Genomic DNA, 27,359 nt, shown 5'->3' with positions numbered 1-27,359 from the left:
GACGGATCTTGTTGATATAACGAGTTCAATGCTAGAAAGAACAGCCTATGAGGAAGCTGCGAATGTGGGAGTAAGCCTCATGTATGCCCCAAGAATCGCCGATTAAGGGTAAGAAAAATTCCCATGTTATTTGATACAGAAATTAACGTCAAAACCGAAGTCAAAATTTTAAACATGCTAACTTTGAAATGCGTTTTTCTCGAAACAGCATTTTTCAAAGTATTGGCACGATATCTCAGAAAGCACTAGAACGATCCTGCTGAATTTTTCATATGATCTTTATTATCCTGATACCTATCGCGTGAACTGGGATAATCATGATTGCTTTGGTAGTTTTTATTTTTCGAGCTGAACAAGTGAAAAAAACGCAAATTTCAATATATTTTTTTTAAACTATGTAAAAGATTTTAACTAAAAGGTTTAACGTTTATTTTGGTTCATGCCATATCCACAAGCCTAAAGATAAAATGCCGATTGTACTTTTGATTTCTGATGAAAACAGCTGGATTCATGTCTACGCTCAAGCACATGTTTTTTTACATACGTTCCTATCGGGCAGTATACATCAGGTTATATTCAACACTTTGTTTCCAAGAAATGTATAAAGTTTTTTTAAATTTCAATAAATCTAGTGTGAAAATTATGAGAAATTTTATTGCAATGATTTATCTTAAAAAGAAAATAAACCAAAAACCTTTAAAAATAGCCTATAGACTAGACGACCCCCTTAATGCGCATGAGTGGCTGCAGAGGATGGGAACGTCAAGGAGAAATTTAAAAACCGCGATATACGGAGGCACGATGTAACAAGGTGGCATTATATTCTATACAAGTCAATACAAGTGTATTTCAACTACCGTAGTGAATTCGTTACGTGTGTCTAAACAACTAGCGTTCGTGTAACCAAAATGATTTGAACAGTCTGATCGTTGTGATAATTCTTGTTTTTTCTCCAACCGTTGACGTCTTTCGCAAAATTTTGTTCAGCAGCTAAGTATTTTGAGTGCCACATTTGAGTGTGTGTGTGTGTGTGTTTGTGTGTGTGCGTGCGCGTGCGTGCGTGTGTGCGTGTGCGTGTGCGTGCGCGTGCGCGTGCGCGTGTGCGTGTGTGTGTGTGTGTGTGTGTGTGTGTGTGTGTGTGTGTGTGTGATCGACCTTACATCATAACCTTCATCAAGCTGTACTCCAACACAATTAAATGATGCTTTGCATTCCAGAACGATAGTAACCCAACTCTTCAAGTCCGAAGCTTTGACTGTACCCTACCGCAGCTGTCAGCCAACCTTGCACTCTGTACTCGACTTATGAGTCCGCTCTAGCTTCATTGAATAGTTTACATAACAGTAACAAGCTTCAAACGCAGCCCGACAACCTTCATATTTTCTCCTTGATATTCAGAATAGCACACTCATCAATATTTTCTTAGATTTAAAAATCAATTTAGAGTTGAATAGATGTTTCATTGACAAAACAGTTCTCGGAACTGTAAATCATGCGACAAAGAATGTCACGTGGTTGATATTACACCGGAGTTGCAAGCGACCAGCAGTTCTCAGTACCAATAATTAGGTAAATAATGTCACGCGGTTGATATCGCGATGATGGGATAAAAATGTGAGGTGTTTAATGTCACATCAGTAGCCGCCTAAGGGTAACGAGAACATTTCTGAGGTTGACAGATTAATCGCACGAAAAACGCTCCAGAGAGAAGGGTTTGCGTTTCCGCTATACTTCTACCATCGGTAGGGCATAACAGTGAGATTCATGGCCGAGCAGCGTAATTTTGAGCTTTGATCAATAAAAAATTTCAACAAATTGTTGGTAAATCAGCGTGATTTTCACCTTCGAAAGATAAATTTGTTGGTAAGGCTGTTCCGTAGGAAGAGTAAAAACATAAATATATATGTATATCAGCACATATATACACACACATAAACAAATAACATTTGCTAGCTCGCGAGAGTCTTCTTTCAAAAAAAAGGACTCTTGTTGTAGCAACTGAAGTTTCAGTTATCGCGAAACCTTTTTACCGTACGCACGGAGTCCCGGAGCAAAAAACATATAAACCCATATAAAATCGAATAAACCTTCTTAAAGCAATTGCCTTTGGCAAACGAATTATACGATCGAGCGCTGTCTCTCAACTAAATCATACGATCGAGCGCTGTCTCTCAACTGAATCATACGATCGAGCTTGTCTCTCACAATATAACGCGACGGGCTAACGAGCCCGTCCGTAGGAGTCGAGCGTTTTCTCCTCCTGACTTTCCTCGTGGAGTCGAGCGGTCTCCTCCCAATTCCCACACTTAATCATTCACACGTTATTAAATATTCATACCTCTTCGATATTTAATTGATTTCATCTAACCTTTGTTCTTGTGTTGAAATATAAATAAATTTGGGTTTTTTATGCCTTACGGCTTTTTCCCAACTAAATTCCCTGGTCCAAGTTATTTTCACATAGAATAAGTGTCTTCGTAAGTTTCCTCGTTCATGAATAAACAAAGGCAGCGCAATTTTGACTTCCGGGTCGGTACAGGAGGGGTCGATAACGGTGACGTCATCACGGAGAAGGGTTTGAGTCTGGGTTAGATGTCGGTAGTAGGAATCCGAAGCCAGAACCGGCCTTGTATTACTACTAAGACCATTTTCATCGAAGGGTATTTTTCGTTTACTGTGATGTATACACGTTGACTGTGAATAAATTTTAAATCGTAAATTGAAATCTCAATTATATAAGTGTAGAATCAGATTTTCCTTTTGACCTTGCAACGAGGAAAATAAACTGCCTAAAACGAAATCACCCCATTGTGTCTGTAAAGGATAACCCTGATTTGGATACAACCTGTGGCGTATAAATGTTGAGATACAGACAGTCTTCTCCTCCAACTATCCTTCCGTTGACCAGCTGTGTACATGGAGTAGGATTACTGCCAGCGTCCAAAGTCCCATTCCAAGATCTTGCTGGTAAAGGTGATTTGAACCTGATTGGTGGAAAGTATTTATTCGTTTAATGGTTCAAATTATTGTCCGTAGTTCAAAGTTAAGCTAGAAACTGTACTTATAACATTGATGACAGAAAGACCTAAGTAATACTTTAGATATATCACGCGGTAAATTCAGAAATTTCGGTGACTGAGACATTGACGGCGGTACAGGGAATTGACCCCAACATCTATACTACGAATGCTTACAGCCGAAGACTTGAACCATTAGACCACCTAGCTACCCTATGCATCATGCCATTTAATTGCTCCACTCACGTCAACTTTTGAACTTGATTCGCATGCTACATATCGTCTATTCATTTAGTTATTCATTCACCACCGTTACAAGTGCTTATCAACATTAACACACTTGTACCCACAGAAAATACCGCAGCACTTGTTCGTGGGCATTGATGAACGAAAAAGTATGAACGTCTGCCGCAATTAAAAACTTCAAATCAGAACTAATAACATAATTACACCTATGTTAGGTAAAAAATATAAAATCAGATATCTGAAGTACATAACAAATACAAAAAAAGTTGCATCTTTTTTCTTATAGTATGTTTAAAGTACATGCATTAGCAGAAATATTCGTTAGTTTTACGGGCAGTTTATTAGGAAATGTAATCGCATACGAGTTAAAATTCTTTTTCACAATTCTTAAACGGTTAAACGATAGGATTAGATTAACATTTCTAGTTCTGCTACGCTGTTGTTAAACAAACTTATCATATCATCTTCATATACATTGTGACGTGGAATTTTAATACTCGTTACGAACAGGTCTTCGATCCCTAGGCGGAACCCAAAATAAGGGAAATGGCCATAGGAATTGCAATTAAATCAGACAAAGAGCGCCAGGACAAGCTAGCGAATAAGCCATGTTTCAGAGTTTTTACTTATTTTCACTTTTCAATTTTGCATTTTGCGGCACCAAGTGGAGTCACGTGTTGATAACTTAGTGACGATTTTAAATGTGAAGGAACACCCAGCGCGAAATATGGAGCACTGGCCAATCCATCAGCCAACTATTAAAGAATTTTGTAATCCGGGAGCCAAAAAGAACCGGGCAATCGCACAAATGTGCGATGAATATTAGCTCCGCCCAACTCCTGCGAGCTAATATAATATGTATATTATCCCTAATTAATGCATTTTACGGATGTTATACGTATTTTATACGTGCTGGTGACCTCCGACTCCCCTTACCCCGTAAAATATTTAACGGCAGCGAAAGGCAGTTCACGCACAATAAGGTCAATCTCATCACATTCCCTTTTCTTTGTCATATGCCCTTCCTTATCCACCTTCTCACAAGAGATCAGCCTGAGGATGGAACCAGAGAGGGAGTATTTTTGTGTATTTTACAATTAATATAATTACATAGTAGATCTTAGAATCAATTTTCAATATTTCATTATTAAGTTCCCTTTTTCAGATTTTACATAACAATTCCTTAGTTTTGCTTAAATTGATCATCGCACTTGGAAACCATTTACTTCTCGGAGTAGGCCTATTTCTTTTATTTTTCTCTTTAGTAGCACCAACAGTTACTTCTTTTACTTTATTTATAAAAATATCCATGGCTCTTTCAGGATCTGTTTCATGCAGTATTTCAGAACAATTTGTATTTTTAACATCATTAACAAGTGTACAATAATCAATATTAGTATTTTCATTTAGTTATGTTTTAGTATTTATTGACGAGTTTATAGACAGAAAAAGCAGATAATAGTCTAGTCTACATTCATATATTTCAAAGACCGTACATCTTGTGCGTCAGATTTTAAATAAAAGTTATCTATACAACTTCCAGTATTAGGATTTTGTTCAGATGGTCTAACGATTTTGTCAAAAAATTGATGTAGCCAGCAGAAAGTGCGAAGGCAACTTAATACTTTTTCTAACAAAATTATAAACTTGCTGCGTAACCAATATTTGTTAGATTAACATAACGATTATGCTTTTCAGCTGTAGCTGTAATAAAGAGCAAATATCGGTCAAAAATCAATGTCGAGGAAGAAATGACAGTAGCAGTATCAAGTCTTATCCCGAGATTTGAAAAAATATGTGGAGATCAGCAAGCTCACGTTACGCATTGACTAATTTGTCATTGAAAGATTTCATCTTTTGTACTTTCATATTTTTCTATCAATTACATTATTCTTTTGAAAGAGTTGTTTTAATTTTTTATGCCTTACTAGTGTCATTTCACACATATTTTGATAAGGCAGAGTGATAAAATTCGATACTTGTAAGTGCATTGTGAACTGAAAGAGTTTAGACTTAGGCATAACCCATACATAATCTAATTAAACTAAGTTATTGTAAAAGAGGACCCTTGTCACATTTGTTTCACTAGTGTTAATAACATTGTTCGAAATAGAAATGTAGTATTATCTTAGTATCTAATCACTACGTTTGAATACACGCGTCACCCCCTTAACTATGACGAGTGACACCTAAACATTGAAACTATATCTATGTTACCGCTCCCGTTTCCTCCTCTTTTCGTTTTTGATGTCAGTAAACGTGGGTAGACTTATTCGCCAAGTAATAAAATCCTTTATTTCCGTTGCAATCACGAGTTCTTGTGCCAAATATAACCTAATACCTCGAACAAATATACTACTAAGACGACATTTTTAAACACGTCTATTTTTACAGATCTTTATATAACGTGATTATAACCGACGCTATCTATTGTAACGTGTGCGAGTCTTTCTAAGCCAACAGACTTGTGAAAACCTCACGTTATTGTCTTTGCCTTGAGATTAATAAAGACTAAAATAGATGAATTTAAAGGACTTCTTTTAAATGGTGGAAAAGAAGGATCGGATTCGTGGATCCAAAAACATCCTAAATAATTACATTGGTTGTCTCAGGCTCGGGTGTTAGTCAGAGCCGCCTTTCTTCCCAAAACAGGGTTCAGAAATCATGTCTGAAGTGCCTAGCTCGTTTTATTACGATTTTTCTATAACCTCAGACCAGGGGGTGATCCGTGGCTCTCTGTCTGGTTCAAGATCCCCAGATATCGTTGTCGGACAGAGAATTATTAGTGCCGTGAAACTCCAAAAGGTTTACTGTCACCATCTGCTTAACCTGATCGAAATTGAGCATTGAAATGACTCTACCGAACAAGGAAACAGATTGGCTTTATCACAAGTTCCAATAATAAAGAAAAGTCGTAATTCGTATAGAAACAAAATGTAAAATAAATGAAATACGAAAAAGAATATAATATGAAATAACGTAGAATAAAGCTTTATAGAATCTGTCAATTATGCTCCTCGCGTATTTTAAATTGCGCTTTGCAATTCTAAAAGTAAGTTTTCAAATATTATAAGTATTAAGTGCTGTACTCAAATAATCTAAGTTCTTTTTGCTGACAGAACTATTCTGAGTTATTTCAGAGTATTCTAAATTTTCAATGAGTAATAGATAGTTCAAATGTGCCTCTTGGCAACGAAATCTGCAAGTTCTACAAATACACGGCACACGACCAAAAAACATTCGAATACAGGTGATGAAAGAATTTAATGACATTGTAGTCAGAACGGCTAGGTGGTCTAGTGGAGTAAGTCTCCGGCAAAACATCTCTGGATACCAGGTTCGATTCCTGGCTCCGTCGTTAATTTTTCAATTCGCCTGAAATTTCCGGATTTGCACTCTCGATGATAAGTTCTACAAACAGATTTTTGGATCAATACTACACTCTGGTCTTTCTTCGTTTGTATCAGTGTTTATGCAAATACATTTTTTGTTATGTGTGCTGAAGTCTCCTAGCAGTATTGAGTTTTGATTATGACCGATAGAGTCAGCTATTTTGTTCCAAACGTTTTGTGTAAGAGTTACTCCTAGGGCTCTGTAGCAAGTAATAATATCGATTGAAGGTGTGTGTAGAGCGTATGCCGAATAGTTTAATATTTTCTGTTTGAGATGATACTTGTTTCAAGTCGCTAAAATTTAGATTTTTTCGAATTATGTATAAAATACCTTCACCGCGAGCATATATAGTCTATCTTTGCGCAATGTGTCAAAACCAGGTATGTTAAATTTATCTTCAGTTTTTAGCTAAGATTCTACACACACGAATAAATCAATATTTTCTAGTATAGAGCTCAGTTCACTTTTTTGTTGATTAATACTGCGCGTACTATTAATATAATTCAGTACATAATTCTAAGTGAGTTAGCGTTCGTAGCTATTTTCTTGTTAAAGTAGATGCTGTTTTTATTGGGTTTGCATTGTATCATCTATCGAGCTGTCGCTGAAATCTGTATATTGTCGTTTGGATTCAAGAGTTTCCATGTACGCATGATTCTCCTTTTCCGGTTACGGTCAGTAATATTGTAATATAAGTGGTTTAGCATTATGACTAGAGGGACCATTTTGTTTGTGTACTTTTGAGCTATTTTTAACATGTTATTTTCACCGTATGCATGTTAGCGATAAATTCTTCTAGTTTAGCAAGACTTACAAGATAAACAATGTTAGAAGGAATTTATAATGTTCACAGCAAGGAGCTTTTTTGTTTAAGGCAGAGGAGCCACTGCTTGATAGCACTCGTTTTTGTTGAGTAGTTTGAGGTAAGGCAGGAAAGTCGTTATTTACTGTTTGTTCTTGACTTTTCGTTGTTTTTTCATCATTTTCGTTTATGTTCTGATTGTTTGTATTAACGCTTTCATTGATTAATGTTTGGTCTGTATTAATGACTTGATTGGCTTCTGCATTTTTGCAGTATTTCGCTAGGTGACCTTCTTCTTTGCATAAAAAACAAGTAAGTTTTTCAGCGGAGAAATACGCGCAATATTTGGTGTTGTCATGCAGAAATTCCAGGTTGTTTGAAATTTTTTTTACGTCCGTAGGTTACACATACATTTATCGTCTAAAGCTTACAATACGTGTGTATCCTGGTATATTCATTCCTGCTCTGATAGAGTTCATTTGTGGTACAGGATCGATATTGAGTTTTTCAACTTCTGTTTCTATTATAGCGTGGGGTATTACAGGACACACGTGTGATGTAATGATTTTTTTAGCTTTGGATACAAGTGGACGTAATATTGATGCAACTTCACCAACTTTAACTTGTGTATTTTCGTCAGTGTGTTTATCAGCGAGCGCTTTACTCACAAACATTTAGTTTCGATGATGTCAAGATTATCGATGAAGATGACAATTGGCAAAATGTCTTATTAAAGTAATCATACACATTTCTAAGAACGATACAATTAACGAACGCACCGACATTCAACACATAAGCCACTTATATCCTAGCATCATTTAACTAATTGTAAGTCCATCTTTTTAAAATAATATTATCAAATTTTCGTGCCTTTGAAACTCCAATAAAAATTGGATCTATGATTAATTCAGACAACTTAAGTCATCGATATACGGTAAGACAAGCATTTTGACTTCTTAACAAGCGATCACTTCCTCCTCTTATACCGTGAAACCGACACCCAAGCGCTAAGGATAGTAAAATATTGCAAATCTTGTTCCTCATTCAGATTGTATTTTACAACTCATCATATATATTTCTCTCTCGAACTGAAATTAATCTCTCTTTCTCACAAAATTGTAATTTGTGCATAAATTTAATTAACGTAACAGTGGTACACACGTGTTTAACCTACAAAAATGGTTAGTGCACTTAGCACTTGGCACTATCAAATTAAGTAGCTGCCTTATTGTTATATTTAAATAAATTGTTGCTTGAAGATGGTTGTACTGGGTCAACCCAAAACGTTGATCGCTATCAATCTGACAACATGTCATTCAATGACCTTCCCCGACGAAACTCTTCTAATTAAGGAATGCAGAATTGAAAAAATATGATAGTTTATTTTACAAAAATGTGTCGCGCATTTTTTTTTCAGAATTTCCTTGCCTACACTTACTGGTGATACAATGCTTTTCGATTACGTCAGCCGTCATTGAATTTTGGAACTTGCTGCTCTCGTTGCGTACATTGCTATTGGGTTTCCACATTAAAACACAGTCATGTTTTGACTGAAGTATATTTATTATTTGTAAATAGAAATTTACAGTCAAGTACCAGAATAGCGTGCAAACCTAGCTAGCCATGTCAAACGATCTGGGCGCGGGAAAGGCGGGAAGAGGCTTGACTTGTGATCGACGCGACATAGACCATAACAAAAGATTGAACCCCACCTCGTTCGCGTTCTAAGCACAATACATATACCACATTCCTGCACACCTAATTAAGCTGCCATTCCGTCATAAGTAACGCTTTGAAAGTTTAACCTATTTACAGGTTTCGCTTTTCTCTACGACTTTCGTACTGGCGTTAAATTCGGTTTATTTTCAAGTTCGAAAACAGTTGTCATTGAAGAATATTGTATATTAGTATTGCTGGTCTTTTGAAATCAGATAAACTATTTGCTTCGATCGCCTTACTTAGGGTTTCGTTTGATATATTAGATTCAATTGTTTCAGGATCCCAGTGAGATTCGTTAGTCCCTCTTTGATTCATCTCCTCCGCTATTGTTAATTTAACATCAACTCTCAACTCAACATCTGAGTTAGAGGACTCGTCTCTATTTTTCAAAAGATCCGCATGGCAAAAATGCGATTTTTCATAAATGTGACAGGAGATGTCGATTATTGGCCTTACCGTCAGGTAACCGTTCTGTCTAAGAACATTTGTGCCGCGTCCAATTAGTATTGTAACATCGATTATTAATATTATATAACGAAGAATGTTGAAAGAGTCGACCCCCGAGAAGCCCGGACTGGGAATAAAAGTACGAGAAACGTGCAAGTATAACGAAACTGTAAGAATTATTTGATCCTATCTATTGAGTTTTCTTCCTTCATTCTCTCTCTACACTGGGTCTTCCAACTCACTCTCACTCCCTGAGATTCAATTGGTCGTTGTTGTTTATCGTTAAAACAACTGGCGCCCAAACATTCCGACGATTGTTATAATTAATGAAATTTATTGTTGAATAGATTCTTGAGCCCCGGCAGCTCTGACCCAAGTCGCGCCGGGTGAAAGGCTTTCAAGAGAGTAAAATTAGCTAAACAAAGGTATATATGTGTCGTTAAAAAAAAGCCTGTCTCATAAACTAAAACCGTACAAGTCACTGAACTAATTATTTTAATTGCACACCCCGAGCTTCAATTCACCTTTCCTCCTCTGACCGATTTCACGAAAGTTTCAAACTTTTTAACGAGATTGTCAAACGATCTTCAATCTTAGGCCATCAACGAAAACTACGTTCTATTTAACATTTTTGTTTCCACAACACCAGAACGACCTTCGTGCAACAAAGCAAGAACCTTCTTTTTTAGTAAACAGGGAATAACCACTCTATGATACGAAATTATACAATTCTGTTTACCAAACAACTCATCTTTACGCGAGAGAAATGGTGTGAAATTGTGAGATCGACAAAATATCGGCCCGCCAAACAATGTAAAATCAATAAGTTATTCGAAAATGTTATCTTTCATATTGAATTTAACAATTATCTTTCCAAACAATGGACAATCTTGAATTGTGGAAATATTATAACTTTCCCCGCTTCAATGAATTCACTTTTCAAAAGTAATCGACTCGGTCCATCTGAATTTCCCATATCTTCTCCCCGTTTATACTTTATCTCAACATTTTAAAATCGAGCTACAGCCATTCTTGGAACTCCTGATTTAGAATCTAAAAATTTGTCAAAGGTTGTTAGTCAGTAAATAATACAAATTTGCAACGTTCCAAGAAGATGTAAAATTTTTTTAAAACTGTTACATCCAGCGTACCACCCCTCTCTATTTTTCCTGCTCGCTAACTCTCCCACAGTTTTTATATTCTTATCATGATCTCTGTCCTGTTCTCTTATCTCTATCTAGCCTCACGCTACTCACCAGCGCCCTTACTCATCTAATTCCATTCCCATCCTTCAGCATCCTCACACCTTTTCTGCACCCGTACGTTTCCTCTCTGGAGACACTCCTATTCTAATTCTCAACAACGTCACATCTAGACCTCTTATATGTCTTTCGCACAGCACACCTCATTCCTATGGCTATCTCAACTTTTACGCAATAAACACATAATCGATATATCAATCACACCTAAGTTTATTCAACACTCATCCCAACTTCCGGTTTTCCTAGTACGTAAAAGCGAAGCCGAATCTGGTTATTCCTATAACCGCTCGAGAGTAAACCTCCTTCACGGACGTAACAAGACCAAAAACTATAGCCAAACCTTCTATGTTTATTTGTGCATAACCCTGTTCCGCTATTATCAATGATTTTGATACAAACGCGATTAGACGTTCTTCCCCGTTTGGCATAATATGTGAAATTACAGCTCCAACTCCATATCGCGGAGCAGGGCATTTTCACAAGGAATGCGACATAAATCAAATTTTGAACGAAATGTTTGTTGGATTCACTAATATGAATATGGTAGTTCTCGCTATTATTTTAGTCTGTTCTCAAACTATCAGATTTCGATGATGCATCTGCCACAAATTTTATTACTTGTATTTCGATTGCTTGAAAAACCTTTTACTAGGTGTATGAAAGATGAAAACTCTGGTCTCGACTGAAAAATCAGCTGCGATTCACGTTCAGGTCTGGGGTAAGATGAACGTGTTTCAGGTGAAAATAAAGTAGCACTTTATGGGCACCAATAAGTGACGTATAGGTGTGAAAAACGTTTAAGCGAGTAAGGTACAGATGAAACTGTTTGATGTAGTCTACGAGCAGATATTGCCGAGACCATCGGAATTTATCGTACGAACGAAAAAAACGTAAAAGTAAGAAACGCATTTGATCAAGATTTTACGAAAATCGTATGAATCCATTTCTTAAACATCCAAAACTACTCATTTCAATTTATTTTCCTCTATTTACGGTTCACACCGCATGCTCTGTATTACAAAAATATTAGCACAATATTTGTTCTCTACAAACGCAGCTGCAGCGTTGTAAAAATATATTATTGCTAGAATATTTGCTTCTATTCTAATGGTCAAAATATTACGAAGTTGCATCATATTTGTAGTTTAAAAAGTCAGAAATACGGTATTTTAGAAATGTTTCGTTAAATCGTTGCAGAAATATCGTAAGTACACGTAAAAAAACAGAGACACAAACGTTGCCGCGGGGTGATGACTACGTTGAATATACATTGCGCATTATGGTATGAAACATCTCAAATATTCCAAGTTAAGTTTCCTCAATACTGCGCAATATGTTTGCAAGATTTCGAGTTTCGCAAAAACACATTGCTATGAGTCTTCTGCAATATTAGAACTAAATTATAAGCGATTACTGTTCATGAATTATTTAAATTGGGATTCACTTAGTCTGTTACATGATTGCATCTTGGGAATAACTAATTAGTAGAATTCATGATATTATCAGCAAAATCAACGAACTTTGTTAGCCACCTCAAATACTGTGGCACAAATTGATATATATTAAGGTAAGTGTGCCAGTTATTGATACGTTTAGACCGAATTATTGAACCTTTTATTTAGCAAAATTTTTAATTGTCATTACGAATTGTGAATTTCTTGATGACTAGAACCAATTACCAGAGGGTTAGACACTATAAATTTTTTTTTTTTTTTGTCAAGTTTAAAACTAAGGTTCAAGCAGACACAACCAAGAAAGGTCAATAATTGGGACAAGATCAATAACTGGGACACTCACCTCAAACTGATGGGCGAGAATTATCGTTAAATCACTAATCAGAAATCCTAAACCTGATTCACAAACCTGAGTTCTCCAACGGGGGGCTGAGCAAATGGAATTCCTTTGAAGCCAAAAAAACTTCTCCCGCGGCGTGTGACCATATTTGTACCTCGGAGTGTTCCTTGAGGAATCGTCGTTTCTGGCCGCGGCAGATCTTCCTGACTAATAATCGGCACATTTCCCGGCTGAGGTACGTTACAATTGGTAAGACAAATGCTCAATAAAAGCACCTCCAACAAATAGTTCGTTGCGTTATATTGGCACGTGAACGCTGCGGCAATTTCTGCAGACATGACTGACTATGGCTTGCCAGCACAAGTGATACTTCACGGAGGTTTATAAAATTGCTAAATGGTGATGTGCTATCCGTTATTTATATTATATAGGTAGACTCATTGCGTCACGAGAGGTCTACGAGTTACTGTTCATAAAAAGTTTAAAAATTTCGCTCCATCTAGTAAGGAACGATAAATTGAATCGCCTGTGACGTAATAAAAATCGTAGTGAAACACACGGACTGGTACAAACAACGTTAAGCGTCCGTTAAACATACTTTGATCCACTGTTTAGTTCCATTTATTCAATTTTCGTACTCCGTCTTTCCCCTCTGTTGTTCGTAGTTCTTTCTCTTACCTTCCTTCTTTCCTTATCTAATTTTATTAATATTATATACTCTGTTCACTCTTGTCTAACGTCAGTCCGAGGGGTATGAATTTATTCATTATTTCGTTTTCGTATGTTGTCCCTTCGTCAAATTGTATGTATAGATTAGCTCCCTGCAAGCCGTTCTTCTCACCTCGTCAATCGATAATAGATGTAATAGTAGTTGGTGGTAGTTGTAGTAGTTTGTAATAGTAGTAGTGTAGTGACATTAGCAATAGCAGTAAAAGTAATAATAATATTTTTAATGACAAAAACGATAACACCAACAACAACATCAGTGATACTAATAATGATAATAATAATAATAATAAATCAGATTAGGGGGCGTCCATTAATTACGTGAGGTGTTCAGGGGGGGAGGGGATCGAACCGAATCTTACTACATCTCACTTGGGGGAGAGGGGGGGGTCTTGGGAAATATCACGAAATTTTTTCTAGCAGAAAACGGTGTGAAACTGCGTTATAATTAAGTTAAACTAAAGCTAGATAAAAGTAAACAACGTGTCTTGAATAAAATATGGCAAAACCTGACACAATTCAGCCGACGTTTTTATTAATTTAAAATGAGTTTTCAAGATTATTATAATGCTCACGTCAAAAGACACGTCTTAAAGACAAAAAAGCGCTGTCAGGAACAGGTGGTAAAGTTATGGAACACAGCAAAACATAATTTTCCGAAGAAAGAAGATTTGGTTCAGCACGTTCAACATGAGATCAACGAGCTTCTGAGAGAAGCGGCGGAGAGAAAGGCTCGAAATACTTTAGCGTTCCTTTATAAGGTAGGTTGAATCCTTTTTTTCTTTCTTTCATTTCTGTTTCGCAATAGTTCAGTATCTTAAAATTTTCTGTTATTTTAAAAATCGTACACTAACTTAATCTGAATTATAAATACATTTAAATAAGCTTCTGTGTGCAAGCGACAACGGCTTAGAGTGGCTAAATCAGAGCGAAGTTGAAGGAGCAGATGATTTCACTGAAAATCACTTGGATATGTTGGTTCCAATAGTCACTCTTGAGACCGTGCACGAGTCTCCATGGACTGAATTAGAATAAATATTTTATTAATTTTCGTTCAATTATTTATTATCTAATTTTATCACTGTGATTTAAGATTACAGCAATATTCTCATGCAATACTAGTCTTAAATAAAAATAATTAAGCAAATTGTGTTTTTTTTTTTTAATAAATTCAACGCTTTTATACCCAAAATAGAAATTTTGGGAAATCTCACGTGAGATTGGGGCAGGGGGGAGGGGGTCGAGAAAAATCTTACAATATCTCACCAAGGGGGGAGGGGGGGTCAAAAAATTCTCAAAACTACCTCACGTAATTAATGGACGCCCCCTTACGTATACCACTTTGAAAGAATTATTATATTCTATACACAATTATTATTATTATTACAGCATGCGAATGAAGAATACCAATTATTCGAAGCGATGGAAAATTCGAATGAAAACGTATACATGGCGATTGGTCATTTTGAAACTTGATAAATCACTAAAAAATAATGTCTCACTCTCTCGTTCTCTTGATAAGAAATGAAAAAGAAATAAGTTTGGAACGTTGCAAATGATTATAGAAGAAACAAAAAAAGATAGGTGAAATTTATTTTCAGGTTAAACAGGAAAATAATTATGAAGATAGTAAGAGATTGAAAACCAACAGAAAATATCAATAAAAAGTTTAATTCAAACAGATTCGTAGATTGTTAAATTTTTCCCTTAATCCGTTTATTTTCTCTTTCTTTCTTTCTTTCTTTCTCTTCTGGGCGCAGCACAACACCGAGAGGAAAGCGCGGAGCGTTAATTCTTCGTCCTCTGTACGTTATGTACACTGGCTATCCTTTACTTTTCCTTATCCTTCTTGTTCTTCAATCTCTTTAATTCGCTTTAGTGGACCGGCACTAATCGCGGCACGTCGAATGACAGATAAAACCGTTATAGTCGACGAGCTGCGTTTAGTTTTAATATTATAGTTATAACACCGAGTTGCAGTAAAATACCGCGGCTAAAAAGCTTAACTTAAATAGTCTTATGATAAGTTTCACTCCGTCTTTTTCAAATTACAAATTAACAAATGAAAGAACAAAGTTATCTATAAGTGTTCATTCTCAAATACGTAAAACTAAATGTTAAATGTATTGACCCTTTTGAAGTGATCTAAATTCATTATATGATTTTACAAAAGTTTCGGTAAAACGTAAACATTAACTTTCGGTGAAAACTTTATTGGGCCGAAGAATATTATTCAATCACTGCATTTATCGCAGATTTTATTTGAACATCGCCAATTTTAACTGACACGAAAATATTTTTTGTAGCACATCAACGTAAATATAACTCGAAGTAATATATTGCGTATCAAGGGCGTAAGGCAAGCTTTTTCAACTGAGTGTGAAGATTGCAGTACCAGTCGAAGGCAAGCTAGCACGAAGCAACCACACAAGGTTACCAACTAAATCCGCTTAGCCCTTGGTGCCCAATATACTATTTTGTAACGCATGTACCTATGGATTATTTTCACAATTTAAAACACGTTATAAGTAAATAAACATATTTTATCTCAATTATTGATAATTTTTTTTTAAATATTGAAAAATATTTTTGCTGGCGTTTTCTGTTTTTTTTTTTTTCTGTCCGCCGGCTTGAAGACTCTAGTCCCTCTTAATGGGTCAAAGAAAAAAGCGAAAATCATGCATGCGCTACAGAAAAATCTTATTTGAGCATTCAACCAAAAAAAAACAACAGCCTTATCTATATGGGGAGATGATCCGAACTCGACAACGTACAATCCTTACCTTCTTGGCGTCTTTGCCAACTTTTTTTTACATTTCTTGAGACAAAGTAGATAATAAGTATTTTTAGATTTTATCTCATACAAATTTGTAGTTATCAAATGTCTCATATTTAAAATTATCTCTATGAAGAATATTTTCAATGGACTATAACTACTGAACGCTAAATTTTCAAAATTGAATACTTTTTACGTAGAAAATTGAGTGAGATAAATATCCAAAAAATATATAGTGTCTACTTCGTTCTAAGGAATGTAATAAACCGACAGTTTAAAAATCCTAACCGTGCGAAGGTCAGCCGTTTGTTGACTTGACATGGAAAGCCCGACGTGAAATATTCATTTCTCGCTAACAATTATCGCTATCTGTGCTTCGAAAATAACAGAGTAAGCTGAAGGCAAACACAGAGCTGAATTAGAGGTACAGCTACATGATAACGAAAATTATGATTTGAAAGAATGTTTAATGAACAAGAATGGTAATTATGCTCACAAAAAGTGTTTACTTAAAATATTACGCTGCATTTGCGGATAGAATTTGTGAAGAATATGGCGGTACATCTTGTATTTCTTTTAAAAACAACTGAGTCTACCCTACATCTACTACACATTGCTATGCAACCTTTGTCGGTTCCCTGTGTTGAATGAATTCCATCGATTGAAGGCGCATTAATGAAAAAGGCGATAAAAGACCTTAATGTGAGCATAACCTGTCACGTTGATAACATCGTTTTAAAACTTCATACTGGCTGTGAAGATGGAATATCTATCTGTATGACCTAAAAAAGAATAAAACAACATAATATTTATCTTTGATTTTAATGATTCTTAAGAGCGATCTTACACGCCTACATAATGATGTAATTGATAATAATTGATATTAAGTGTAAAATCTGTTATGACTCATGAAGCGAAACATGAAAAATTACATCTTGGCCTTAACCTGCGGGAAAAATGGAAAGCTTACACGGGCAACATGGAATGTATAGGATAACCCTACATTTTACGATTAGTACGTACGAGACAACCATCTTCTATATCAGTACACAGCTCATGTGCCCAACCACAACACAATGAACACTGTACCCAGTCTGTAAGTGGTTCCACATATTGTTCGCCATAAAATAGATGAAACACATCATCTAGTGAGAGCTGCTCCGAATGTTGCAACATTTGATCATCTTATTCCATCTTATCCATCGCCTTCTGCATCATTTCTTCATTTCAAGATCGACTATTACTATTCCATCTTGCCCTGAAATGCAATTTTCCCTCTTGCCCATTGCCAATAATAATATGTTTGTAAGTTATTCGTGACCAGGTAGTTGTGTAGAATGACAAATTTGTCGAATGAAGGTCAAACAATTTAATTTTTACGACATGTAAAATCGACGTTTCGGCCGGGCCCCGCCGACCATCTTCAGGCTAGAAAGATACAGGAATGTTTTGCTAAACATTCGTTTCTTTATCTGTAGATAGTGTATTGATTATTAACAAAATTGTTTAGTAAATTCTAAATATAAGTACATTTGTCATTACGAAGGATTTACTGTCAATTTATTGAGGACAGCATGTTCTTGAAGGTGAGGGTGCATAAAACTATGATAGTTTACGTTGAAGAAAAGAGGCAATACGGATTACTTTATTACCCAAAGGTAATATAGAACACGGTCGATAATATTGATAGAAGCACGGACGAGAAAAATCTAGAGTAGAATCGGAAAGAGAGGCGGTACAAAAACGTGCTAGAACACAGAGAAAGTATGTATATAGGAGAGCAGGGGAATAGTCTTTTCACTTCTCTTAAAACCAAAACATCTGCTCGAGATCAAATTAACACTGTTCATAAAATCGATTGTTTAGAATGTAATAAAACCTACATTGGGCAATCATCACAACATTTAAGAAACGAATTTCCAAACATAAATCGAATATTGAATGCCATGACCGTAACACTATGCTTTAGCAGCTCATTCTTAACAATAAGGACATTATTTTGATTTGGACAATGCGAAGGTTATAAGATTTGAACCAAATTGGTATAAACGCAATATCAAAGAGATGATATGTATTAGGAAAAATAGACGTACAGATATACAAAATCTAAGTCATCCATATTTCGATGTACTGTAGTTTACAAAAAAATAAAATTTTCACGTCTAATGACATCGGTTGGTCTATTGTATTGACTATCGTATTGAATTATCGATATTGGTAATAAATTGCCATCAATCTCTTGTTACTTCCTTTCATCATGGCGTCTAATTAACATCTAAGCAGAAAAGGTTGTCACTTATTTGTAAGTAATCTTGTAACATCGCTCTCCTATAACTTAAATTCCATTTCTAAACCCTTTATTTGCCTTTCGACATGTCTGTATATATTATTTGATAATATTCATCAAAGTCATAAACTATTATAGTTTTATGCAACCCAACCTTCAAGAACATGCTGTCCTCAATAAATTGACAGTATATCGTTCGTAGTAACATATGTACTTATATTTAGAATTTACTAAATAACTTTGTTAATAATCAATACACTGTCTAAAGATAAAGAAACGAATGTTTATCAAAACATTCCTGTATCCTTCTAGCCTGAAGATGGTTGGCGGGGCCCGGCCGAAACGTCGATTTTACATGTTGTAAAAATTAAATTGTTTGACCTTCATTCGACAAATTATTTATTCTTCAATAATAATATGAACATTTATTAGACGGCATTGCCGTCTTACGGGCTTCTCATCAGAAGCAAATGATTGAAAAGGGTAAACATAAACATCTACACACTACAGTCTCCTTACATCGTGCATGCAGAGAAGAAATTCTTACTCATACAAATCGGGCACATGAAAACAAATTTGAACTCACTGGTTATGAGAGAAATTAATGACAACAGAGTCAGGGCGGCTAGGTGGTCTAGTGGAGTAAGTCTCCGGTAAAGCATCGCTAGATTCCAGGTTCGATTCCTGGCTCCGTCGTTAATTTTTCAAATTCACCAGTTGTTCAAATTTACATATTCTCAACAAAATTCTCTCGTAGATTAATGATTTGCACACCCGCATCTCATTCATTAGACGGCATTGCCGTCTTACGGGCTTCTCATCGGAAGCAAAGGATTGAAAAGGGTAAACATAAACATCTACACACTACAGTCTCCGTACATCGTGCATGCAGAGAAGAAATTCTTACTAATAATATGAACCCTTCAAAAATAATTTCAACTTGTTTATTTCAATATCAATTCATACAATATATCTGCAGGGGGTACTTGCTGTAAATAAATAATAACATTACTTACCTTGTAAACGTCGGTACCGTACAACGCAATGCGGATGGGGGACAGTAACGGAGGTGAGGGAAAGCGCGTTTTATTTGACAAGGGTGGGGATAAATTTCAAGGGTTTGCGTCTAGTTGTGCTTTGCCGGTAAGGTAGGGATCTGTATTCTGAAATCTCCATGCTATACTACTGCTAACAATCCTGATCAAGCACAAAATTTCATGAGTTTATTATCAAGAACCTCTGTAAAGTTTTCAAAATTAAGCAATTACGAAAGACAGCTTACTGACTACAACCAGACGGCTCACTCAAACGGAGCCACGTGGTACTCATCGAACATATAAAACATTACACAGACTTAGACAACAATTGGCATGAATTCACCTGATTTGCAATTTTTTGCTACAACACGGCAAAACATGAAGACTCAGACTTCACAACACACCAACTAGTATTCGGCATGAAGGCTAGACTCCCTACAGACGTTTCACCAAGTTCTACCTACATTCGCACTTACAATTCCCTTGTACTTGATTTAATCAATAACTTCTCAGCAATCCGCAAACAACCTGCAATCAAACTTACAGCAGCAGAACATAAAATCTAAGACGTGCTATGACAAGAATTCCCACCCTCGCGTATTCGTCCCCGGTCAATAAGTTTACCTACTCAGTGAGACCAAAACGGAATTCGGAGACAATCACAAAGGGCCGTACGAGATAAAACTTATCATAAACGATATCAATACCGAAATATATCTTTCGAATAACAAGATAAAAGTAGTCCACGTAAATAAACTTAAGGCAGCACACTGAAGTTAGTATATATAAAGGCCGACTCTCGTTTTCTGAAAATCCCCCCCCGCACATCCTACATCCAAAATATTATGTCATGTAAACAGACTTTATCTTCATAACATACTCTTATAGGTCCTTCATAATTGTTCACGGCACTGATAACTCAGTACTATATTCCATGAAGCGAATCGAGCTTAATTCGGGTATCTACTTCGAACAACTAAGAAACCTTCGGACCTTTAACGAGCAATGGAAAATGATCAACCTTATCGACCTTGGTAACATGTTCTAGAAACCCAAACGCATCTCCGAATATTTAGACATAATTCGTAATAAACGTACTAAAGCACAGAATCATTATAATACAGGCGACCGTATACACATGTTGACCAAGAGATTAAATTTGTCCAGGAAATATTAGACTTAGGAAACGAATTGATGGGCCACCGCATCAGCAGTTAATCTCGTGCGAAATTTGTTAAACTCGTAATGCATCACAACAAACTCGGTGCCGTAAACTTCATAGGTCCGATCGCAAAATCACTTTTCGGGACGCTAGACGCATACGACGGACAATACCTAAACGATCTAATTGAAAACTTGTGTAATGACACAAAACACTTAGCGACAATAGTTAACGAACAAACACACGTTGTACAGTCAACTCTCGGAATCTATTAAAATAAACTCGATGACATTATACAGCATGGTCGTGACCAAGACGACGTACTCATGAGACTTAGGAACCAGGCAATTATATCCAAAACCCATATATCAAATAACATATTCCCAATAACTGTCATTAACCGTCTAGTCGAGCTAGACGTATACATGAACGAGTTCGAAATTGATTTAAATAACCTGTTTGACGCCGTCTTGTTCGCACAAAATGGTATGGTTCACCCAAAGGTCCTGTCCCCAGTACAGATCATATCCAGTCTGCAACACATTCGAAATTTGAAACCGCAACACGAATTTCCGATATCGATGAACTGATTAGAATATCGACCGTGGACATTACTTATATCAAACCACGACTGATTTACGTCATAACTATCTCGTTATTAAATAACGACGCTTTTAACCTTTACCACCTACTTCCCATACCTGCAAAACTGAAATACGACTCAACAAATAACAAATTCGTATTCATACAGCCCGCAAGTGACTATTTAGCGATAGCCCTAAGCCGCACATCGTACTTCGAATTATCGTAACTCATTTTCTCAAAGTGCACCCTAACTCAAAACATCCACATACGCAGACTAAACAAACCGCTGTTCCATATTGGAATCCATAAACTTTGCGAAGTAAACCTATTCTTGAATCCTTAGCAATTATAAGCAACCACAAACTGCGACATGAGACTGACATCCTTCACTGGCACGTACTGGACTGGATTGACTAACTTGGATTCATAGATTTATTCAGCTTCCAAAACAGAAACGCTACATATCCTATGTCCCAACGACTTCACATACTACGTCTCGATTTCAGGCGCCGGCAGACAATTTATAAAAATCTCAACTCAAACTCTTCGACCAATCTATCAATGGTATCTATTTCTCCATTAAGGAAGCCCTCGTTCGTTAACACCCATGAATTAGCCGCCACTGGTATAGCTTTACGCGAGCAGGGGCGGTTTACGAAAATTGGCGCCCTAGGCCTGATGAAATTAGCGCCCCCCCCCCCCCATGAAATACTCAAAAAATCATATGACAAAATTAATAATTATTATACTTCAAAAATAATGTAACAAAAATATATACTATAATGTCAAACATGTATGTAGGAGAGATGCATATATATATATATATATATATATATACATATATATTGTAACGGTTACGTTTTATCTTGGGGCCGGAGCCAATGAGATAAGCCCGTTATTGTGTGTTCTTTGTCAAATTCTGATGAAACAATAGTTTTATAAGGAACCCCCTCTGATGGCTAAAAGCTGAATGAGCTTATCAGACCCAAAAACCCTGGTTAGTCGAACTGTACGGACTTAGGTATCACCAAAGCCGCTTGGATGAGTGAACAGGCACCTCCGCCCGTTGCTCCCTTCAGTAAGACAAGGGCTTGCGAGCCGTTGCTTCACGGCTGGAGACAAGTGAGAGAGGCGTATGTCACCTAGTCGGAGATACGGGTTTCCCAGTACTTCCTTCTAATCGCGAACTCGGAATAAGCAGAGTCGCCTTCCTATATTTTGTTATGAGTTATTGACCCAAAACACCGCCAACCTTCCAGACCAGGGATTACCTTGGCTGGCTGTTCGTTTATTCCCCTCCCCTTTTCAAGGTAAAGTTATATGCTCGGAAATATGTTGACTACGAGACAGACGAGTGTATGTTTATATAGAATACATGTTTTAATAGCGATAAATTCAAGTACAATGATCTTTGTCAGTTATGATATGATATGGTTTTACAAAATTTAACCGTAGACAAACAAAGAATAAAAACAAAATGAAAGAAATAATAAAACTATCAGAATTCGTCGGTTCAGCTCCTAAATTTCCCTACAGCTCAAACGTGAAATACGCGGCTCTATTCAATATTTCCTCTAGAGATCCTGGGCTATCGTGGACTCTAATTTCTGTACTCTTTTCAAATTTCGGACTAAGCTCTTTGCTTGAATTTCCTCTCCAAATGTCGTGAAGCTAATTTCGATAACGCTCTCTAGACGAGAAACGCTTCGTACGATAATGACGCAGCTCGGCGCTTTGCCGGACAACTGGTAACCGCTCTTCGTGGTCCTCCAGTTTTATACTCTCCCAGAGCTGTTGTTGGATTATCCTGTCGACGTCATTTCCTTATTTGTGTGTCCGGTTCTGGGTTGTCGTCCTGGTATGCGTTGGTCAGCGTCCGTCGTCTTTGTGTATTATTTTGGATGTTAGCGGGTCACGGTCGATGTCGATGGTGTTCTCGATCAGCTGTCTGTGTCAGTTGTTGTCATGATTTGTGTATGTCACGGTCATCGTTGATGTTGATGCGATTTTGAGCAGCAGTCCGTTACAATATATATCATATAATAAAGATTCATGTTGCACCGGACTAAATCGATCGCTTTCTTGCTTTTGAGCTTGCAAATTTGTCGATAATTGTATCGGTCTCTGCCATATCAACAAGTTCTGCGTTCGCAGATAAAAAGGTGAGACTAGAGAGACGGCTCTGACCCATCGTATTCCGTAAATAAGTTTTTACTCTTTTCAACGTCGAAAATGAGCGTTCCCCGGTAGCGTTACTCGAGAAAAGAGTAAGATACATTCGAAGAACGATATCCATATTCGAAATTGTCGCAACAATATTCTTCTCACGAATAATCATTAAAAATTTTCGAACGTTGGTGTCATCCTCCGTCAATTCTATTTCCCGGATAAAATTCCGAAAGTGCAAACATTCTTCTCCAAAATCGTTATCGAGATCGGTAGAGTATGTCGTCTATAATTCTTCGCACCGGGTAATTATCTGTGCATCTGTGAGTAACGGCAAACGGCTGAGGAAGCCAAAGCGAGCGTTAACATTCTTATATGCTAGACTTCTTCTCTCTAATTCGCCTGACAATCGATCGAGAATGACAAGAAACATATTTATACGCATATTTTGTTTCTCATCAAATATCGCTTCATTATCGTTTACTTCGTCGAACTTAACGGTCCTTCTTCTGCGTCGCCGATTTTCATGTGCGTATTCGTTGCATTGAGATAGCTCTTTCGCTTTGGCTTCGTAGTGGTTGAAACGATCACGCAAATCGATAACATATGCTTGGAGTGCATCATACAGTTGTACAACTGTTGTCAAATCGATGTTAACGCGCTGAAGACTTTTATTTGTTTTTTCAAAACGCTCCAAGATATCACTCCAAGTCACAACCATTATAGCAGTCGCAAGCAATCCAAATTGTTGCAACAAACCCTTGGCTTCGGATTTTGTGGATGGCTTTTCGGAAGCATTTTCTGCAATATCGTCAAGAGCATCTCGCAAGCTCTCCCACGATTTCACAAGTGCTCGGCACGCTTCCGCTCTAGCTAACCATCGTGTGCCGGACAAACTTTTTGGCTACAGCATTCCAGACTGATTCTCGACCTTCGATTTTACTCTCGCCCACCTGGACGTAGATGCACTCAGAAATGTATAAACGTGTTGCACGAACATAAAAAATTTGGTTGCCCTCAAACAGCAATCAGCAGCTGCTTGGCCTACTAAATTAAGGGAATGCGCTGCGCATGGGACGTAAATCTCGGAAGGATTACGTTCAATAATTTTCGCTTGTACCCCACCGTAACAGCCCGACGTATTGCTGGCATTGTCGTATGATTGTCCACGGCAATCCATTATGTCAATATCTTTATCGAACAATACCTGCATGATCGCCCGCTCTATCTCAGTAGCGCTGTGACCTTTGATGGGTATAAATTGTAAGAAACGTTCAGTAAGCTCTCCGTTCTCACGTACGTACCGGATAATAAACGTTAACTGATTCGAATGCGAAATATCAGGCGTCGAATCTACACCTATAGCATAATATTTAGAGGCCTTTACTTCCAAAATCAAATTTTTGAGAAGATCATCGTAAATCATCACAATAAACTCTTCGCAAATATCTTTAGAAAAATAGGATACGTTTCCTTTTCCTGGATTTCCGAATCGATTAATATGATTTTGGAGAAACGGATCATTTCGAGCCATCAATTCGAGAATGCCCAAATAATTGCCATTGCTATCCGAGCCAAATTTTTCGTTTGTTCCTCGAAAAGCTAATCCTCGGGATGCAAGAAACTTTATAGCAATTATAACGCGAGTCAATACTTCTCGCCAGTAATTACATTCTTGAATGTATTGCATATGCAACTTACTGTCAATCTTCCCCAACATATTTCCTCGCATTACAAGCTTTCGTGTATTTTCCCGATGACTAAGACTTCGCTCGTGTTCTGATATTCGCACATCATTCTTCCAGTCGTTGAAGCCTTCTGTAAATGCGTTTATCGATGTCGAGAACAGCTTACAAGGTATGCAATATACGAGTATGCAACCTTTCGAGAGGGAATATATTATCCATTCTCGTCGGTGCATTTCACCATTTAGTGTTTTTTGGAAAAATATTTGTGCAGTACAGTATCTTGTTTTAGACCCATAGACACGTTTCGAAGCTGTGAAATTATTTGTTCTCGGATCCTGTTGCTTCGGCGGATTTCGTATAATGAAATCAATCATTTCCGACTTCCGTGTTGGCCACAGACCAGGGTCAGAAAAATTTCCAGAATCCGATACGGAATCGGTAGGGTTCACGACCAAGATCTAAGAATGTTTTTCATCATGACCATCATCATCATCACGAATTTCAGTTGCAGAAGTTGCGATATTCGTAACCTCGTCGACTATTTTTTCCTCCTCGTTATTTCCGACAATAGATTCTACATGCGAACGCGATATTTGCTGAAATATCAGGAGAATGAGGAGAGGAATTGCAGGATACGGTAATGCAGAAAATATATATTTTATTATCAGGGTGCGTCAATATTTAGGTACCTCGCCCGAACATTCAGCTGTAGCAGAACTTGATGCTCGAGTCGTCGTTTCAACTGTTTTGTGATGCACGAAAAAATTATCAATTCGCGAAATTTTTTTGGCTATACACGATTGTTTTTCTTCTTTTTCTATCGTCAATTTACGGTGTTTGGCGCCACTCATTTTATTAACGCTCATTTATTTTTCTATTTTATTAGAAGAACGTATTATGCGACATCTGTTCATTTGTACTACAATGTGCAAAATATCTTTGCGTGGGTGTCTGACAAAAAAGAATATAGAATAGAGCAAATGTATTATCGAATATTGCAGATTGCAGATCGTTACGTATGCAATAGCGTACGGAAAACAATGCGTATTTGCGTGTCAGGACGTGTCGTAGTGCGCATAAGATCGGTAAAGGCGGGAAAGAGAAAGAGGCGCGCAAACTTGCGAATCTCACCAACGCGCGGCGCCCCCGTCTGCCATGGCGCCCCCTTCTGCCATGGCGCCCTCGGCCTGGGCCGATTTTAGCAGCTATTTTCTAATATGGTGATCACAGCATACGTGCGCTAGAGGTGATCCATAATGGTGTGGACGTTAGTGCCGTGTGCATTTTTGGGGTCACGATGCGCAGGGTTGTAGTCGTAGCTTACTTCTTAAATATTTTTACTATCCTGTTCGTTATAAAGACTATATATTAAGATTACCATATCAGTTACTTGTTGTTTTGTTAGTTTTATAGCGTGTAAATATGTAGAATTGCATATGTCTTATAATTGATTACTATCGTTATTCACCTGGAGTAGAATAGCGATTGTTTATGAGACATAGTTGCTATTTACTTAACATTATTAGGATCACGCTGCTGCGAATATTCTTAGGTGTTTGTGTTATAACTATCTTAACAGATTTAGGGTATTTAACCATTTGATAATTCGTAGTTTTAAATCAGGTTTACATGTGTGCTTTCGTATATAATTCTCTTCTGTAATTATTATTTCTTATATTGATATAAATCGGCCTGGAAGCTACTAGAACGTTGTTCTTATGTTTGTTGGTTGCCTGTTACTGGGCGTTGCCACGTATGCATTTTTGAGTTTATTGCGTGTTGATTTACCTTCAATCGTTTCGTCTTCAAGTTTCCTAATGTGTTCTCTAGATAGAGCTCTGTATGGCTCCATATTGGAGATCTGCAATGCCTTCAAAACGCTGCGCGTGTTGCCTACAATACGGCGTTACGGAGGAAAGTATGAGGTTTGTTCGTGCTAGCTACACTCTACACTCGCGAGTGTAAAACGAACTAGGGTAGTGTACTAGGGATTGCTGGGGAGTGTTCGTCGGCTTCTCGAGTGTAGCTAAGATAGCGCGAACGCAATAGTGTAGAAGGTGCAGAAATGTGGGGACAAGAAAATGGCGCACGTTATGTACAGTCGTTTTTTTCCTCGAAACACTTATTAATACAACAAATTAGTATACAAGATAAAGCATTTTTGGAATTTGTTAACAAAATCTTTCATATCTTATGATTTAAGTACACCGTTATCAAATTGAACGTTGTTTTTTAAGTAAAATACTGTATTG

At 37.0% G+C, this 27,359-nt stretch overlaps 2 protein-coding genes across 3 annotated transcripts in view; both read right to left on the bottom strand.

Annotated features, from left to right (window-relative positions):
* Positions 1–13,054, bottom strand: part of LOC107217536 (esterase E4-like) — a 37,382-nt gene extending 24,328 nt beyond the window's left edge. For both annotated transcript variants that reach the window (XM_015655105.2, XM_046731783.1), the window contains exons 1-2: positions 12,750–13,054; positions 2,846–2,984 (exon numbers count right to left, since the gene is read on the bottom strand). In XM_015655105.2, coding sequence (XP_015510591.2) covers positions 2,846–2,984; positions 12,750–13,018 — 408 coding nt within the window. In that variant the 5' untranslated portion in view covers positions 13,019–13,054. The remainder of the gene's footprint in view (positions 1–2,845; positions 2,985–12,749) is intronic.
* A 10,651-nt stretch (positions 13,055–23,705) lies between these two features.
* On the bottom strand, positions 23,706–26,959 carry LOC124293013 (zinc finger MYM-type protein 1-like). Its single transcript, XM_046731909.1, has 3 exons — positions 26,896–26,959; positions 24,443–25,237; positions 23,706–24,292 (listed from the first exon to the last, which is right to left on the bottom strand). Exons 1-3 carry the CDS (start codon positions 26,957–26,959, stop codon positions 23,706–23,708), a joined length of 1,446 nt encoding a protein of 481 aa, XP_046587865.1.
* Positions 26,960–27,359: the final 400 nt, after the last annotated feature.

The sequence above is a fragment of the Neodiprion lecontei genome, chromosome 2 (genome assembly GCF_021901455.1).
Source record: "Neodiprion lecontei isolate iyNeoLeco1 chromosome 2, iyNeoLeco1.1, whole genome shotgun sequence".
NCBI classification, from domain to species: domain Eukaryota; kingdom Metazoa; phylum Arthropoda; class Insecta; order Hymenoptera; family Diprionidae; genus Neodiprion; species Neodiprion lecontei.
Note: the sequence above shows the minus strand (reverse complement) of the source record. Positions and strands in the feature narration are given on the sequence as shown.